Below are 20643 nucleotides of genomic sequence, written 5' to 3'. Positions count from 1 at the left end.
AACAACAACATCATTTGCAGACTATAATTGCTGGTTTGCAAAAAATATTTTTAACCCAAATAGGTGAAATTAGATAATCTACCACGGCACACCAGACTGTATCTCACGGCACACTAGTGTGCCGCGGCACAGTGGTTGAAAAACACTGCCTTAGGGAGTGCAGGGCTCAACATGATCTGCAAGACAAATTGCCCTAAAACCCCAAATAACTTGCTCTTGATGTGAAAGCCCCTCACTTGAGAAGATGGACAGGCCCTCAACTGTATTGTTTTCTTTTGTCAAAGAAGCAAAATACTTAACATGCCTTGACATCACGTCAATATTACATAATGTAATGTATACCGTAGTTGTTAAAATAATGACATACATTGTGATTTTACTATGTGATATTATGTGTTATGCAACCCAAAAAGATTTACTGCGCAAAGGATCTTGTGCTTTGATAGTGTTTATAACTCGTCCTTACCACACCCAAAACATATAGTTTGTTGCGGTCAAGCCCGCCGTTAAACTATCGCTATAAATCACGTTGTCAGTTTAACCTTCGTGCAGCATTCCACACAGTTAACACATTCCCACCCAAATGTGAGTTGTTTTTTTTTAATCCATTTCATCTTATTACAATTTTGTTGATATGTGTATGTACCAGTAATAACAATAGAAACACATAACACAATGGTATAAATGTCTCGAGACCATATTATGATGGTTGAGGTTTTCATGGGAACAGAGCTGCCAAAGTTTATATTACTTTATATTAATATTAATTTTGCAGCTATTCATGTCAGTCATTGATGCAAAGTAAATGCAGTTATCAATACTATGTTCAATTACTCATAGAGATTTAGTTCAAATAGTATTTGCAACATTATCTTCACTCCAATCTGGCATAGCTCACATTGCTGTCTGAACAAGTCTTATGCATGAGTTAAAATCCCGCTGGAATTATTTACGACCACATCAATGATCTTCGTACTTGAATAACTCATGAGCATCTGCAGGCTTCAGTGTGTCTCTTTCTGTTTGCGCTGGAATGCAGATAACCGCCCAAAACCTGGGCAGTCTGCACATGTGCTACTGTGCTACGACTGCCCCTAACAACCATGAGCTGTGGGTCGACGCCGTAATTTGACTACTCAAAGGAAACTAAACTAATCCAGATGTCTATGAGTCACCCTCCATAGTTTGCAGTGAACACATGAGAGAAACAAGAACGTGTGGTGGCACAATATGGTAGAGTTGCACTTTCACGGAAAGGAAACCGCTAGCCGGTGCTTTTTCTGCACGCCCCGTTGCATTTCTAAAGAAGATAAATTGCGCGTTGACTGTGGAGTGAATATACCTTACAAATAACAATGAAGCTGCAAATATGTTACTTCAAGTGGTACTATTTAAACATTTTGGACAGGGAGGGATGTTTTAATGCTCTGAGGATTTGTAGAAAAAATATTTTCTTAATGAGAAACTGGCAGTGAGCACTCAAGGACTGTTTACCTCCATGAATGTGTCATGCATCAGAGAGCTTTTGGGCTCCTGGTTTGAGAATAAAAGGAGTGGGAAGGTGACAGTGGATGAATGGTTTACACAGTTTTTCTGCTGATGACTGAATGGGCTTCTGCTAAGCCACTCTATAATGGCGCAATGCTCGTGACAAAGTGGGAGACCCGCTTATGTGTGCAAACAGTGTGTGGGCTGAGTTTGTATGCCGGGCGAAAACTTGCATATGAGGGTTATATTCCGTTCTGGATTATAATTGTTTGGCATTAAGGAAACACACAAGATACTAAAATACACCAAAATTGCATATATTTGTGAATACTTGTCATCTGAAAGATTAATCATACTAAATTTATTATGACTGTCAAAAATGGTATGGTCAGTATACTTTGAAGAGATAGTGGTTGTAACTATATGCTTCTTAACATTGAAGCCCAGAAGTTAATTAGAAAAGATGCTGCTATAGCTGAATCGGTGCAACATTACTTAATTAAAGCACTAAGTTACAAAAAAAAAATTGTTTATCCTTATATGCTTATGTTTTCTATAGACAGACAAATGTGATCACCAAATTGTTGTCAACACAAGTCAAACCACAGCCAACCATCTGAAGTAATTGCACGTCATATAATTCATGCCTAAGGGGGCGATCGTTAATTTCACAAATTTACATTACGACACTGTAAAAGTGGATACAAGAGTCAGAAATTACCTTAATCAGGTGCTTGTTCACCCATTTTGTGAAGGTCTTTTTCTGTACTCGATCTCGTTCATCTGAAAAATACATAAACCACAATGATCAGAATGTGCCACGGCCAGTGCTGTATGTAAAGGTAAACATCGTTATCTGTAAATACATTTTTACATGGGGGTTACCTGAGACCTCACAGTGGAATACATTTCATATATGAAATAAGATTTAAAATGTGTTTACATGAATAAGGTTAACAAACTGGTTGAGTTCCTGAGTTACTATGTGTGCACATTTTGTCAGTGGGTGGAAAATATTATGACTGCATCGTAGTACAAACATTGGCAGCAGATTGGCCCTTATTGTATTGAAGAGGCTACCTTTGCATGGAGATGTCTCTGTTGATTCAAGTGTCAACACACTGTCTATGACCAGACATGACATACAGTACCTGGAGAGCAATTATCCAACAAGACAAGGCAAGATGCAGAGAGGGAACACACCCATTAAAGCAACTAACCCTGCATGGACCAATTTATTGTTCTGTGTCCTTTCAAGATCAGGCAACAACCATAAGGGGCATCACACCGACATTTATCCTTTGACCTTTTTACATGAATAAAAAAGCGGAGATTTGTTGGCTAAGCCTCACAGACGGGATCGATTGAGGAATGTCTTCACTCTTGGACACTTCCTACGGGTGTAACACTTATTGTCTCACGCAGAAACTAATCTCTTTAACACTGCAGTGATTGACCTATGGACATCAATGCTAAGTCTTTCTCTTATCAGTTTAAAGAGAGTAATATATGTTCAGCATAGTGACGCACCCAGCAGGCGAGCCAAGGAGAGTGATTCAATCCTAACATGTACAGTACTGTAGATGCCCTGAGGCAACACATGCTTTTTTTAAATACTTTCATAAAAATTGTATGTTGAGGACAAAAATAAGCATCATTATGCTTTGAAAGCTTACTTTGTACAGCACAAATGACAGCAGCTGTCATCAATAGGAAGTGAACACTAGAACAAGTCTATTAAGAGTAACCAACTCATAACCAATCAACAAGACTGGTGACACCGATTACAAGCATGTTTCCTTAAAACTACAGAAGAGTTAGTTACATGGAGACAATGCAGTCTGTGCAATAGCCAATAAAGTTAGTACGATGTTTGAGAGAAGAGGAAAAGCCATATTATGAATACGATCTATTCAACCACTGCATGACAGGAAGCATGCATTTGTCTACTGAACATCCTGTTTCTATGTATATAACTGAAACATTTATACATCACAAAGTCCTTATCTACATGTATACAGCTCATTTGTTAAGCATGTCCGAGAAAGCATATTAGAGTATGACTGACCAATACAAAACAAGAAAAGGGAAATTCCCTTCAGAAGCTCAGTCAAAATAGCAATGCCAAGTTTAAAATGCATGATGACAACTGTGCCAATTTGTAGTAATGTATTCCAAAATAGCTTTCAACTGAATGCCAGCATACTGGTACCTTTCCTTGTGTCCATAGCTTTCAACATCCCCTGGTAATAGATGTCATCCGAGGGCATCCTCTCTCTGCCCATGCTGTCATTGGAATAGTTTCTGTACTTCTGATGTGGATGGGCCATTGTTTGGCCAGGGTAGTCCTAATTGTAAAATAGAATTGTTCCCTGATAGATGCTTGTCCAAGCAGTCTTTGTGCACTCACTATTTGGAAAAATCTACCAATTTCTCTCCCCTTCTTGCCTTTGAACCTCCTTACTCCCTCACTAGGTTCTGTTCTACCCGTCTTTACCCTTCTTGTGTTTGTTTTTCCCCCCTTCCCCTGTTCTCCTGCTCACTCAGTTCCTTGCATAGTGAATGGTGCCTGTGGGCTACGGAGTTCAGGCCTGTCTTCCTGAGTGTTGTGCCGAGTGTGTACTTAGTGGAGGACATCGTGGGTAGGGCCCTGCACACACCCCTTTTCTGTTTCACAAGCCAGAGAGAGGCGGGGGGGGTGTGGTAATCAGCGGCAACAATCACTTAATGGTCTGGTTATTGCTATATTACACACACTTCCACTTGTGGAGTCAGACAGCAAAATGACTAAACTGTTCTTTGTATGTCAGATTAAGTGTGCATTTCCACTAATACAATGACAAAGTTACACAGACACTAACAGGGTTAATCATTACTTTTTTCATAGCATTTCTCAGGCATTCGGCGTTTGGGGCCAACAGACAAATGAGTGACGAAGTAGTGACATAGTGGATGGACACATTACATGTGTTGTTTACTTGGAACTCCATACATTTTTGCGGTTTTGCATTGGAAATGCACGAATTGTTATTAAATGTGGTGTTGCTAAAGAGCGTCCTGACTTACTGTAATTAAATTAATCTTCCGTTTTCAAAGATGACAGTTGAATCGTTGTGGTTGACAGCTTCTCCTAAGAGCAATCAGCAACGTTGTTAAGGCTAATTTAACATTATCGGTGTTGTGATAGTTCATATAAACACATTTACTACGTCCTGTAACCCAGAGTACGTTGCCTTAGAGATGTTGAAAGAAAACAAATACAAAAAAATAATATATACAGTAATTATTTTCTACCATAAAGGTACACAGACAATTATTTTTTTGTTGTTGTTTTATGAACACAGTATATGGTTGTCTCACAGAAGAATTGAAGAGCAGGGTGTTTCCGCTTGTTGCCTGATGCAAAAAAAACCCAAAAACTACTTGCATGAACATGAAGGCGCTGCATGTGTCAGTATTAGCAAATTTGTATGGGTGTGTGGGTGTTTGCTCATTTCGAGCCACCTTTTTTACAGCTAGAGACACGCCTTTTCTAGTTCCATTGAGTGTCGAGGCAAGCTAAGGAATTAAGGAGTGCCATATGGGTTGACAATTCAAATCATACAAAAAGAATGTAATAATGATTTACTGTGAAAGGAATTCTTACGTTGAAGTCTGACATTGTGTATACTGATGGCAGGTTGTCATGATTGTGGACAGAATTTAGGGCTAGGCGATTCATCGAAAAATTCTCCACTCTGGCATTTTGAGATTCTAAACCATGTAAAACTGTTGTGGCCGTTATTTCGGTTTCTCCCCTTTTGTAATTTATTTCTTCACTAATACGCCATGCTCTTAAAATACACTACTGGTTGTGTTACATGACAGTGTCGCAAAGAACAAGGGTTTCCAGAAAACCAGCAGAAGAAGAAGGAGTAACAACGCTAAACAGAAGTGTCATGCAGGAAAACTCAAACTGTAATGTCACTACACGATCAGTCCATGCATTCGTAAAGACTACACCACTTCCTGTCAACGTGTTTTACGGCAGTTATGTTTGTGCACGGCGTCACTGTGACCATGGTTTTTGTTTTGTTACCTTTATTTAAATGACAATGGCATATAAACCCTCACATGCACAACAACCAAAACAAAAACTTTATTTAAGACTACAGTATTTATTTTGAAACCATACAGAGCCGTACAGAAACCCAAACGATCTGCTCAGCAGCCTTAAAAGACAAATAAATTGATGTACGTATTTAACACTTTATTAACATCAAATACATCAAGTCATAATACTGCAATGAAATGGAAGCTGCTGGAACACAGGTTCACAGTCAAGCGTGTTTTGCATCGCCATGGACTGAGAGGCTACCATGCAAGAAGGAAGCCCTTGCTCCAGAACCGACATTGATTGGTTGATTGATTGATTGATTGATTGATTGAGACTTTTATTAGTAGGTTGCACAGTGAAGTACATATTCCGTACAATTGACCACTAAATGGTAACACCCGAATAAGTTTTTCAACTTGTTTAAGTCGGGGTCCACTTAAATTGATTAATCTTAAGGTTCGTCTAAAGTTTACTGCTGATCTCATGGACAAAGATATGACCTTCTGGAGAAAAGTTCTGTGGTCTGATGAAACACAAATTGAGCTGTTTGGCCACAATACCCAGCAATATGTTTGGAGGAGAAAAGGTGAGGCCTTTAATCCCAGGAAGCATGGTGGTGGTAGTATTATGCTCTGGGCCTGTTTTGCTGCCAATGGAACTTTTACAGAGAGTAAATGGGACAATGAAAAAGGAGGATAACCTCCAAATTCTTCAGAACAACCTAAAATCATCAGCCTGGAGGTTAGGTCTTGGGCGCAGTTGGGTGTTCCAACAGAACAATGACCCCAAACACACATCAAAAGTGGTAAAGGAATGGCTAAATCAGGCTAGAATTAAGGTTTTAGAATGGCCTTCCCAAAGTCCCGACTTAAACCCCGTTGAGAACATGTGGACAATGCTGAAGAAACAAGTCCATGTCAGAAAACCAACAAATTTAGCTAAACTGCACCAATTTTGTCAAGAGGAGTGGTCAAAAATTCAACCGGAAACTTGCAGAAGCTTGTGGATGACTACCAAAAGCGCCTTATTGCAGTGAAACTTGCCAAGGGACATGTAACCAAATATTAACATTGCTGCATGTATACTTTTGACCCAGCAAAATTGGTCACATTTTCAGTAGACCCATAATAAATAAAACAAAATAACCAAACTTCATGAATATTTTTTGTGACAAACAAGTATGTGCTCCAATCACTCTATCACAAAAAAATAAGAGTTGTAGAAATAATTGGAAACTCAAGACAGCCATGACGTTATGTTCTTTACAAGTGTATGTAAACTTTTGACCACGACTGTAGATTTAAGTGAAGTGCCCCTTTAAAAAAATAAATAACTCAAAGGGAGTCAATGGCACCCCGTGCATCATTCAGTGCAATGACGTGAAAGTGATTACATTTTAATATGTGGCGATAATATGTAAGCTATTCTTTTTATACAAAATATTAATCAAATATTAAAATATCACATCATGTGGCCTTGCATAAGCTCCTTCATAAAAATTGATAGAAAGGAAGTGACGTAATTATGTCTTAGGGTGCCGATCGTGTACTAACACCAGCAGCTTGTTTTCAAATAAATTCTGTGTCAATTGTTTGGAGACACTTTGGCTATTGTAAGGTTGACGTCGACCAAAAAGTAAAGTGGTAGTCGAGAGTGAAAAAGTGGTGCATTAACTATAATTGAGGTGGAAGGTTTATAATCATGATTTAGATCAGTGGTTCTCAACCTTTTTGTGATGTACCCCCTGTGAACATTTTTTTAATTCAAGTACCCCCTAATCAGAGCAAAGCATTTTTGGTTGAAAAAAAGATATAAAGAAGTAAAATACAGCACTATGTCATCAGTTCAGTTTCTGATTTATTAAATTGTATAACAGTGCAAAATATTGCTCATTTGTAGTGGTCTTTCTTGAACTATTTGGAAAAAAAGATATAAAAATAACTAAAAACTTGTTGAAAAATAAACAAGTAATTCAATTATAAATAAAGATTTCTACACATAGAAGTAATCATCAACTTAAAGTGCCCTCTTAGGGGATTGTAATAGAGATCCATCTGGATTCATGAACTTAATTCTAAACATTTCTTCACAAAAAAAGAAATCTTTAACATCAATATTTAGGGAACATGTCCACAAAAAAAACTAGCTGTCAACACTGAATATTGCATTGTTGCATTTCTTTTCACAGTTCTTTTTGACAGACATTTTAGTGAGAAACCTGAGCTTGTGCTTCACTGAGTTTATGAACTTACATTCATATTTTGTTGAAGTATCATTCAATAAATATATTTATAAAGGATTTTTGAATTGTTGCTATTTTTAGAATCTTTTTTTAAAATCTCACGTACCCCTTGGCATACCTTCAAGTACCCCCAGGGGTACGCGTACCCCCATTTGAAAACCACTGATTTAGATTATTGCCATAATCGCCGAGCCAACAACACAATGCATCAGGCCCACACATTATTGTGCACAGTAATCTCCTGGGGACCACAATCCTCTGCAGTGGACGTTTGTGTTTTGCACAACACTACAATGTTTTTCCTAAATGCTTTTTTCCCCGAAAAAATCTGTAACTCTGACAAAGAAATAGACCCCAAACAAAGGACTCTCCTTCTCATTTGGATATTGAATTTTATCCGAGATGCAAAATTTGAAAAAGCTGTTTTCTAAAATTAGTTGTATATAATGGTTGGTTGAAAAACCACCTCACCCTAACCACTTGAAAAATATGGCAAAAAATATAGTGTTTACCATGCTTGTGGCCCACACCCTTGCTCATGCAGTTGGATGTTAAAACAGGGCCTAGATTTGCATTGAGTATTGCGTAAAATGCTTATGAGAATACCTTGTTATTGTTATGCCAGTGGAACTTCTTGTCTTTCGTTTTCTGCTGTCAAGGGGACTCATGTTGCATGGCTCAGATTTTACACTGGATGCTATTCCTGACAAAACCCTCCCATTTATCTTGGCTTGAGACCAACACAGGACACCTCCTGTGGCTGGCTGGTGAGACATTGACTGGGAACACAACCTGTGCTTTTTGCATGCGTACCACTATACTATCATTGCTCTATCAGTAGAGCATACAGTATAAACCTTGGGTTTGGGTTTCTCAACCTCATGGGAAACACTTGCAGGCGACCAAAATAAGAACCGACATAGATAAAGCCACTGTGGAACATCTTGGTCACGAGATCTTTCCTCTACAAAGTAGACATATCATTAAGGACTCCAAATGCTTATTACTCTACTCCCTCATCCCGCTTCATTAAAACCAGATGGAACACTTTGGTCTTATACAAGCAATGGGAACTCGGGGTAATTACGAGGACAGCATAGTTTTTTCTTCCTTACCTGAATACACGGCTTTCGTAATGCTGGTTCATACAGATTTATCCTGGTTTGTCCCAAATGTTACTAGGTGAAGAACTCAATTAAATCAAGTAATACTGCTTTGTGTGGCGTGACTGTTGTGTCAAGACATCACATGGACAAAGATAAGACCTTCTGGAGGAAAGTTCTGTGGTCAGATAAAACAAAAAATGAGCTGTTTAGCCACAATACCCAGCAATATGTTTGGAGGAGAAAAGGTGAGGACTTTAATCCCAGGAACACCATTCCTACCGTCAAGCATGGTGGTGGTAGTATTATGCTCTGGGTCTGTTTTGCTGCCAGTGGAACTGGTGCTTTACAGAGAGTAAATGGGACAATGAAAAAGGAGGATTACCTCCAAATTCTTCAGGACAACCTAAAATCATCAGCCCGGAGGTTGGGTCTTGGGCGCAGTTGGGTATTCCAACAGGACAATGACCCCAAACTCACGTCAAATGGGGTTTAAGGAATGGCTAAATCAGGCTAGAATTAAGGTTTTAGAATGGCCTTCCCAAAGTCATGTGGACAATGCTGAATAAACAAGTCCATGTCAGAAAAACAACAAATTTAGCTGAACTGCACCAATTTTGTCAAGAGGAGTGGTCAACAATTCAACCAGAAGCTTGTGGATGCCTACCAAAAGTGCCTTATTGCAGTGAAACTTGCCAAGGGACATGTAACCAAATAATAACATTGCTGTATGTACACTTTTGACCCAGCAGATTTGGTCACATTTTCAGTAGACCCATAATAAATTCATAAAAGAACCAAACTTCATGAATGTTTTTTGTGACCAACAAGAATGTGCTCCAATCACTCTATCACAAAAAAATAAGAGTTGTAGAAATTATTGGAAACTCTAGACAGCCATGACATTATGTTCTTTACAAGTGTATGTAAACTTTTGACCACTACTGCATGTGTGTGTTGATCCGCTCTTTTTGTGCGACAAAGGTTCACAGTACACAATCTTAGTCTGCAGAGGACGTCTCAAAAGTCACAGAAAATCAACCTGTCGCTATACACCAATGTCAAGATCCAATTTATGGTTATAGCAGCTTGAATTACCTTCAGGATCAATAATATATCTATCCATCTATCTACTGTATGTACTGTAAATAGATGTATTAATTGGACATGACTAAAAACGACACCACTTTAACAATTAAACCCCGCCCGTGGCATAAAAAAAAACAGTATTTAAGTAGGGGCTGTGATTCCTCAACAAATTAGTGTACCGAAGAATACGACAGTCATATCAGACCCATTACCTCCCTGCTTGGCACTCAGCATCAAGGGTAGGAATTGGGGGTTAAATCACCAAAATGATTCTCGAGCACGGCCACCGCTGCTGCTCACTGCTCCCCTCACCTCCCAGGGGGTGGAACAAGGGGATGTGTCAAATGCAGAGGGTAATTTCACCACACCTAGTGTGTGTGACTATCAGTGGTACTTTAACTTTAATTTGAATTAAGGTTTTTACAACAGCAGAGATACTGAGCTCATAGGAGAGTTTGAGAGCTAGAAGAGCTTAACAACAGATTAATTGTGACTAATGAAAACACTCCAATTTATTAGCTTACATTTACAGCCGGGCTCATATTTTTTCCAATAAGTGCATGTCTTCACAGGTCCATTGAGATGAAGGTGCAAGTATTACGGCAATATCTGTCCCAGCACACCCCATAGGAAAGGAATGTTGATAAAAGTAGGAGTGACCTGAACACACCCAAGGGATTATCATCTTTCTAAGAAGAGGAGGAGTATGAGGAGACATGGGGGCAGTGTGAGGGAGATACCACCTCAATCACACATCGTATCAAATTCCAGCAGTTTTTCTGGGAATAAAGCCAGGCCAGATGAGTCACCTCCTGAGGGTAAAGAGATTGAAAAAAAAAAAACTAAAAAAAAAAAACTGGGTGGTGATTCTGTGGATGATTTCATCTTTCAAGTTGTTGATTTCATTGAAAATACATTTTGTACACACATTGTGAGAACAACTTTTTATGTTGGCAATATTGTAGACAACTATTAAACCAGTAGAAGGATATTTACAACTCTATCGGGTACTTGTGTACCAATGGCTTTTTGATAGGTTAATAGCCATATCGACATACCATTAACAAAAGTGGGGAACATTACTTTTTCATGTGTTTGTTAGTGGACTACTTCCTGGCCAATGGAGAGGTCTGGACATTATGGTTCTGAGAGGTTAACGGTTCCACCGATAAGTCAATAAATAAGAAAATACATGTTTGGGTCCGCACATGGGCAGCACGGTGGAAGAGGGGTTAGTGCGTCTGCCTCACAATACGAAGTTGCTGAGTAGTCTGGGGTTCAATCCCAGGCTCCGGATCTTTCTGTGTGGAGTTTGCATGTTCTCCCCGTGACTGCGTGGGTTCCCTCCGGGTACTCCGGCTTCCTCCCACCTCCAAAGACATGCACCTGGGGATAGGTTGATTGGCAACACTAAATTGGCCCTAGTGTGTGAATGTGAGTGTGAATGTTGTCTGTCTATCAGTGTTGGCCCTGCGATGAGGTGGCGACTTGTCCAGGGTGTACCCCGCCTTCCGCCCGATTGTAGCTGAGATAGGCTCCAGCGCCCCCCGCGACCCCAAAAGGCAATAAGCGGTAGAAAATGGATGGATGGATGGGTCCGCACATTTCCAGATTTGGATAAGCCTCCTAACTATATCTGTTCATTTATTTACTATGTTATTATGTTCAAATTATGGCTGTGAAAAAAAGTTATTAAAACAAACAAATGGGAGTTTCAATCCATTCATTTTCTACCGCTTGTCCCTCTTCGGGTTGCAGGGGTGGCTGGAGCCTATCCCAGCTGCATTCGGGTGGAAGGCGGTGTAAAACCTGGACAAGTCGCCGCCTCATCACAGGGCCAACACAGATACATACAAATACCTACGTAGTGTGAGGCACACACACTAAACCCTGTGCCACCATGCTGCCCCAATTTGTGATCCATTTGATGATACATTTAGGGATGGGAATCTTACAAAAACTCATAAATCAATTTGATTCCAAAGGGGTGATGGTTTGATTCAGAGTTAATTTCGATTCAACATGATTTTAGATGGGGGGGCGGTATAGCTTGGTTGGTAGAGTGGCTGTGCCAGCAACATTCTGAAAATGTACAAATCATAATGTACCCCGCCTTCCGCCCAAATGCAGCTGAGATAGGCTCCAGCAGCCCCCGCGACCCCAAAAGGGATAAACGGTAGAAAATGGATGGATGGATAATATTGTTGTTGGTTTTTTTACACTTACATGTTGCGGTTAATAGTATCCTATCTTTATTTGTGGTTATTTATACTTTCGGAATAAATTATGTGATAATGTTCATCAGTCAAATCATTGGTGTTAATTTTCAATCCATCAAGATAAAAAAATAATATAAAAATCAAATTACAGGATTTTATTTAGGTAGTTTGCTCATTTTCCTCAACTAGTGCACTAACATCATGTGGTTAAGTTTTTTTTTGTTTTTTTTTTTACATATGTAGCATCATCTACAAAGATACAAAGAATTGCTATTGCGACATCTAGTGGACACATTTAGAACAGCAGTTTCTTTCAATCAATCCAATCCAATCCACTTTACTTATATAGCAACATTTAAACAACAAAAATGTTTCCAAAATTCTGCACAAAAATATTAAAAACAAGATTCAAATACTATCCTTAGCTCCACCAATGACTGAATGAAAACAAAATAAATAAATATAAAACCAATATAAAAATAAATATGATTAAAAACGATTTTAAAAGGTAAAATCAATTAAAACAATAAATACAAATACATATTTAAAAACACAGGACCACACAACTCACATAGTGTTAAAAGCCAGAGAATAAAAGTGGGTGTTAAGACGAGACTTAAAACACTCCACTGTGGGAGCAGTTGGAACATGGAGGGGCAGAGTGTTCCAGAGCTTAGGGCCGACCACAGAGAAGGCCCTGTCTCTCCTGGTTTTAAGTCTCCCCTGGTTTTAAGTCTCGTCTTGAGCATCAACAATTTCGGCTCATTTTTATACTTTGCAAACTCATCCCACGGCCCGTGATAAAACCTGTTCGGGGGGGCCTGGTCCGTTTGACACCGCTGCATTAAAAGGATGCATGCGCAGCATCCAAATAAGCTGCAAAAATGCACACAACAACAATATTTCTGGCAACTAAAACAAAACTGAAATGCCAATTTAAATCAGATGGAATGCTTGTTATTTCTGTACTGTGTCAGAGTGTCCTGTTATCATGCCGTTACTCCCCAACCTGCCTGCATGTCCACATTAGATCTACCGATGAATCTGCAAACCCAAGTCTCCAGATTAGCCATAGCAGCTGAGTTTTAAAAATAGATCAGCACAGAGCTTCTCAAGCGTCTGGAAAGCCACAAACTGTCGGACTGGCCAATGTATCAGTCGTTAAAGTTGATCTATACAGCTTGCAGGATGGATAATATGCAACCGAGTAGTGCAAGGGGAACTAAAGGCGGCGCACTTGGCCTGGCTTCAAAACAGAATCATGTGTCTCCCTCTGCAGGTGAGAACGCCAACATACTGTATCTCCTCCAAAATTCTGAAGTAATAACATGTCAGTTCCTTCCTAACTGGTACGTATGTATGTATATGTACGCAACTTAAATAACGTACACAACAAAAGAAACAGTAAGACGTGTGTCTCCTCAATTAAAGACAAGCTTCCTAAATATCAATTTTAAGGTTGAGCTCTATTTTCCCTTTGATGGTCAAAGTATTGAGAGCTAGCAAATTCATCCCTTGTAAATATATTAAAAAAATAAATAATAAATAAATAATAAATAAATAATAATAAATAAATAATAAATAACCCCCCCCCCCCCTAGAGGGGGGGGGGTTACCCACATATGCGGTCCTCTCCAAGGTTTCTCATAGTCATTCACATCGACGTCCCACTGGGGTGAGTTTTTCCTTGCCCGTATGTGGGCTTTGTACCGAGGATGTCGTTGTGGCTTGTGCAGCCCTTTGAGACACTTGTGATTTAGGGCTATATAAATAAAGATTGATTGATTGATTGAAATAAAACATATGTGTATCCGAATCAATTTTAGGAAATAGGGCCACGTGACGGATGCTTTTTTATAACAGGCTTGAGCTTAGAGCACCATTCAACATTAGAGTTGTGACTGCATGGAAAAAAAAAGGCCATGTCCTCCTATAACAATCCCTCTTACAAGAGCAGTTAGAGAAACAGTGCAACCGTTTGGCCGCTAGATGGGGACATTACAAACAAACAAACACACAACTATCCACCTTCTCCAGTAGATGGTGAGTGTTGGTGTCAGGGAGTAAAGTGTTGTGCAAGTCTGCAACCAGTAATAAATAATGTGTCCACATACTGGCACGGCTCTTCATGGCCTAAAAACATTCTTCACATTTACAGTTTTTTTTTAATTTGTAAGTCATGGCAGTAAAGATAATGCTGCATATTTGTTAAATTGTTCTTATCTACCATGGTTACTCATTTACAGCAAAAGATAAGAGGCATTGTGTTGAATCATTTATCATTACAAACTACCAAAACAAATTGTTAGATGTTTGACATCGTTTTAATAACATTTTTTTTTTCCAACTCTAGACGATGTGCTGGTTGTGATTTACACTTTCCACGGCAGTTAACTCTGATTGCATCTACTGTAATTTTAACATTATTGTGGACCGGCTGGAGGGAAAATGTTAAAGAAAATCACACTTCTAAGCAGTCATGTATGACACATGTTGCATTTCAAATTTTAAATATGTATAAATATGTATTTAAAATAAAAGTAAAGCATAAATAATGAAGTATTTTAAGTATTTAAATACTTTCATGAACAGTTGTTAAAATAATTAGGCATAATACTCAAGATAATATACAAACTTAATTAAAACAAAAGACACATTTAACCCCCCACCCCCACAAAAAACACTACTTGCAATAATACACCAGTTTAATTTATTTTATTATATCTAAATATAACATTTCTTTCATTACATTTTTTTGGCTGACTGGCAGTAATAAATTGCACTGTTCTCCAATATTATAGTGACATATATAGCACTCATTTTGAGTCAAATATGCTACTAAAAGTGTGTGTATATATATATATATATATATATATATATATATGTTGTCCCGATACCAATATTTTGAGTAAGAAATTGCACTGTTCTCCAATATTATAGTGACATATATAGAGCTCATTTTGAGTCAGATATGCTACTAAAAGTGTGTGTGTATATATATATATATATATATATATATATATATATGTATAATACATCATTATATATATAAAATATATATATGTATGTATAATACATCACTATATATATTTATATTTTATATATATATATATATATATATATATATATATATATATATATATATATATATATATATATATATATACACATTAGTGTTGTCCCGATACCAATATTTTGATACCGGTACTGGCGCGTGGGTTTAGCTATTGTTTTAAAGGAAAGCGTTCATCACAAGGTGATCGTGGAGTGGTCTTTTCCCTCCTTTGAACTGAGCTGTTTCGAGCTGCGACAGACTGATCCAGTATTTTGTGCTGTGATCTACAGACCACCAAAGTACAACAAAGATTTTATCAAGGACTTTTCGGATTTCATTGCTTTTAGTCTGGTGCGCTACGACAAGATTTTAATCGTCGGGGATTTTAATGTACACGTTTGTTGTTCTTCTAAACCCATGGCCGGAGAGTTTTTGGACTTGATCGAAGGTTTTAATTTGGCTCAGCATGTTACTGGCCCAACGCATGTACACGGACACACTTTAGACCTTGTACTGTCTTATGGTTTTAATGTTGACAATGTCGTTGTTGGTGATGCTGTGTTTTCCGATCATAGTCCTGTTATGTTCAATTTAAGTTTGGACCCTGATGTAAAACCGCCTGCCGTGCGTCATGGGCGTGTTATTAGAACTGACACTGCAGCCGCCTTTTCTCCTTTGTTCACTGTGTCTATGCAGAATATATCACACTCTGCAGACACTGAACAATTAATGTGCTCTTTTATTTCCACATGTTCTGAGATTCTGGACAGTATAGCGCCCCTCAGAGCTATACGTCCAAAGTCAAAACAGGAGCCTTGGCTCAATGAAACCACACGCACAGCTCGGCGTGAGTGGCGAAGGGCGGAGCGTAAGTGGAAAAGGGATCACTTGGAGGTCTCTTATCAAATTTTAAAAGAAAGCTGTCAGAACTATCAAAGTGTGGTTAAAGCTGAAAAAACTAAATATTTGTCAGACTTAATTTCAAATAGTATCAACAAGCCACGTGTTCTTTTTAAATCTATTAGTTCTGTTCTTAATCCGAATCCAGCCACTTCACTAGAGATGACAAGGGAAACTTGTGAAAAATGTCTCTCCTTTTTTAACGACAAGGTTGCTACTATTCGGGCACATCTTTCTCCTTCTCCATTTAGTTTCAATGTGGCCACTCGGTGCTCGGCTGTGTTTTGTCAGTTTGAGCCTGTGTCCATGCCTGAGCTTACAGGAATAGTCGACAAACTAAAACCCTCGTCCTGTCCCACAGACCCAGTCCCCCCTCGCTTTTTTAAAGAAGTCTGGGACTCTATTGACTTATCTGTTAGGGACATCATCAACAGCAGCTTGATTTCTGGCAGTGTGCCCTCTTTTTGTAAAGGAGCTGTTGTTGAGCCTTTGATAAAAAAAACAGGTCTTGATCCTACAAGTTTGTCAAATTATCGGCCCATTTCTAAATTACCTTTTGTGTCAAAAATTTTGGAGAAATGTGTTTTGGGGCAACTACAGCCTTTTTTAGATGAAAATAGCACTTTAGATCCATTTCAGTTTGGATACAAAGCTTTGCACAGTACTGAATCTGCACTTTTAAAGGTTTTTAATGATTTGCTTTTAATATCTGATTCTGGCAGCTCTGCCATTTTAGTGCTTTTAGATCTTACAGCTGCCTTTGACACAGTCGACCACACAATTCTTTTAGATCGCCTGAGAGACTGTGTGGGTGTCAGGGGGACTGCATTAGAGTGGTTTAGATCCTACCTGTCAGAAAGGTCCTTCTCTGTCAGGCTGGGGGACGCCACTTGTTCTTCTGCTCCGCTTTACTGTGGTGTCCCCCAGGGATCTATTCTAGGCCCCATCCTGTTCGCTCTATATCTCCTCCCTCTTGGAGAGATTTTTAAGAGGCATGGAGTGTCTTATCACTTTTATGCAGACGACTGCCAAATTTATATGCCTATTTCAAAAGGCCACGGCCCCCTGACACTCCTTCTCAACTGTCTATGCGACGTCAAGGCTTGGTTAGCCCAGAATTTTTTAATAATGAATGAGGGAAAAACGGAAATTTTAGTGTTTGGTCCGGCCCTCACTGACTTGGGACCATTGCAAAATTATGTGCGTCCCAAAGTCACCAGCCTTGGCGTCACTATAGACAGTGATTTTAAACTTGACAAACAAGTCAATGGCATTTTAAAATCGTGTTTTTATCATCTTCGTCTTTTAGCAAAGGTAAAACCGTTTTTATCTTTTAACCTTTTTGAACAAGTCGTGCATGCTTTTATTTCAAGTCGCCTGGACTACTGCAATGCACTTTATGCTGGCATTAGCCAAAAAGCTCTCTCCCGGTTGCAGTTAGTCCAGAATGCGGCAGCACGACTTTTAACAGGGGCCAGGAGACGCCAGCACATAACCCCAATCCTTGAGAGTTTGCACTGGCTCCCTGTTCATTTTAGAATTGATTTTAAAACCTTGCTGTTTGTTTTTAAAGCTTTACATGGACTGGCACCTCAGTATATCTCGGACCTCATCCAAACTTACAATCCTGTGCGCGCTCTGAGGTCCGAGAGCCAGTTCCAGCTCGTGGTGTCCAAGACGAGACTTAAAACCAGGGGAGACAGGGCCTTCTCTGTGGTCGGCCCTAAGCTCTGGAACACTCTGCCCCTCCATGTTCGAACTGCTCCCACAGTGGAGTGTTTTAAGTCTCGTCTTAAGACCCACTTTTATTCTCTGGCTTTTAACACTATGTGAGTTGTGTGGTCCTCTGTTGTCCTCTGTGTTTTTAAAATTTTGCTTTTTGCTTTCTATTTACTGCTTTAATTGGTTTTACCCTTTGAAATTGTTTTTAATCATATTTATTTTATATTGTTTTTAATTGTGTTTAATATTGTTGTGCAGCACTTTGGAAACATTTTGTTGTTTAAATGTGCTATATAAATAAAGTGGATTGGATTGGATTAGTACTAAAATTGTTTTGATATTTTTTGGTACCGTTTGATACTTTTCTAAATAAAGGGACCACAAAAAATTGCATTAATGGCTTTATTTTAACAAAAAATCTTAGGGTACATTAAACATATGTTTCTTATTGCAATGTTGTCCTTAAATAAAATAGTGAACATACAAGACAAATTGTCTTTTAGTAGTAAGTAAGCAAACAAAGACTCCTAATTAGTCAGCTGACGTATGCAGTAATATATTGTGTCATTTCTCACTTTTCAGAGGTGCTATAGTACCGAATATGATTCATTAGTATCGCGGTACTATACTAATACCGGTATACCGTAGAACCCTAATATACATATATACATACTGTACAACATAACATATCTGTTTTATCAAATATAAATCCTTGTTGCACACAGGGTTGAAAATTCAATCTGATCAGAGTGTTTTAATGACCAGAGACACTGAATGAAGACAACCCATAATGCATATGCATGATTTTGTAGGACTATTCCTTGTTGTTCCTTGTAGAGACTCTGGTAGATCATCACATGTTTTCAACGCGCTCAGACAAACTCCACCCCCCACGATTGGTCGGATCTCACTTACCTACGCAACACATTTTACTGTACAAATATCTACTCCAATCTCCGGGTGAGCTTATTTTATTCCGATAGTATATTCTTCTGCTCGCCCTCTAAGTGGGTGACACACCTCTCCAACTGGTGTGAGGACTATTACGGTAAAAAGGAAACCGCTTTACAACAGATGGCTTTCTTCCCGCCTTCCCACGTACAGGTAAAAAAAAGACCCCCCAAAAAAATGTATTGCAGGGTACCTGCTATTCCTACTAAGGTGCAAATGCTGTTGGCACTTTGGATTATTTACATGGTGTGCCAGTACATGTTGTGGAGTAACCAGCAAATACTTGGTAATTTATTAAGTATAATCATCAGTATCAATAGTACTATAGATGAGCGTTACTATACATACGCCTTGAAAATTAAAACAATAACACTGGCAGCATTCACTACCTGCCACACCCGAAGGATTAGAGATATTCCTTACATCTTTACATTGGAGAAAATTGGGCTGACAATGAATGGTTGTTCTGTAAAATTCCAAGAAGTGTGGGGTGCTTTCTTGTACTTTGTAAAAGACACTTACATTCAATTTAACCCTGATAGAAACATAATTGAAATGTAGATAATTAATGCGGTTTTCATTTGCTTTAGTGTATTGCTGCACCATGTTGGGGCCATTCAGAAGTGTAGTTGTCTGTGGCTTTATGACAATATTTGGCTTATCTGACTGATTTTGTATTTATTTATTTGGTGTTAATCGGTATTTTTTGAAATTGTATTTCTGTCAACTATGTGTCAAAAAATTATTTTTATTTTTTTTAAAACACAATTTTCTAAATGAATACAACAAATCCAACAGACAGCTACCGTCAATGTACATTCAAATTACAACTTAAAAGATTCTAAATGAGCTCTAACAAACCCTCACACCTACTGTCGCCACTCAACTTTGTGATACACTAATTTATTGTGGGCATACTTGCCAACCTTGAGACCTCCGATTTCCGGAGGTGGCGGGTGGGGAGTGGGGGGGCGTGGTCGGGGTGGGCCGGGGGCGTGGCTAAGAGGGGAGGAGTATATTTACAGCTAGAATTCACCAAGTCAAGTATTTCATACATATATATATATATATATATAGGAAATACTCAAGTATTTAATATATATATATAATAAATAAATGATAAATGGGTTGTACTTGTATAGCGCTTTTCTACCTTCAAGGTACTCAAAGCGCTTTGACACTACTTCCACATTTACCCATTCACACACACATTCACACACTGATGGAGGGAGCTGCCATGCAAGGCGCTAACCAGCACCCATCAGGAGCAAGGGTGAAGTGTCTTGCTCAGGACAGGTGGGGATTGAACCAGGGACCCTCGGGTCGTGCACGGCCATTCTCCCACTGCGCCACGCAAGAAATACTTGACTTTCAGTGAATTCTATAGCTATATATATATATATATATATATATATATATATATATATATATATATATATATATATATATATATATATAAATATAAATATATATATATATATATATATATATATATATATATATATATATATATATATATATATATATATATATATATAAATATATAAATAAAAGAAATACTTGAATTTCAGTGTTCATTTATTTACACATATACACACACATAACACTCATCTACTCATTGTTGAGTTAAGGGTTGAATTGTCCATCCTTGTTCTATTCTCTATCACTATTTTTCTAACCATGCTGAACACCCTTTCGCAGGTACCCAGAAAGGTTTCGAGTACCACCAAAAAAACTGAATCTCTGAAGACAGTATAAAAATCTGTGTTAAAGGTGTA

At 38.5% G+C, this 20643-nt stretch overlaps 1 protein-coding gene across 8 annotated transcripts in view; it reads right to left on the bottom strand.

Moving 5' to 3' along the window:
- LOC133596884 (plectin-like) overlaps positions 1-20643 on the bottom strand; it is a 227388-nt gene that overhangs the window by 55955 nt on the left and 150790 nt on the right. For 7 of the 8 annotated variants that reach the window (XM_061949798.2, XM_061949815.2, XM_061949761.2 and 4 more), the window contains one exon: positions 2210-2271. In XM_061949798.2, coding sequence (XP_061805782.1) covers positions 2210-2271 — 62 coding nt within the window. Of the gene's footprint in view, positions 1-2209; positions 2272-3700; positions 3837-20643 lie in introns of all 8 variants that reach the window. The other variant, XM_061949807.2, reaches the window with a different exon arrangement.

The sequence above is a fragment of the Nerophis lumbriciformis genome, linkage group LG04, assembly GCF_033978685.3.
Source record: "Nerophis lumbriciformis linkage group LG04, RoL_Nlum_v2.1, whole genome shotgun sequence".
NCBI classification, from domain to species: Eukaryota; Metazoa; Chordata; class Actinopteri; order Syngnathiformes; family Syngnathidae; genus Nerophis; species Nerophis lumbriciformis.
Note: the sequence above shows the minus strand (reverse complement) of the source record. Positions and strands in the feature narration are given on the sequence as shown.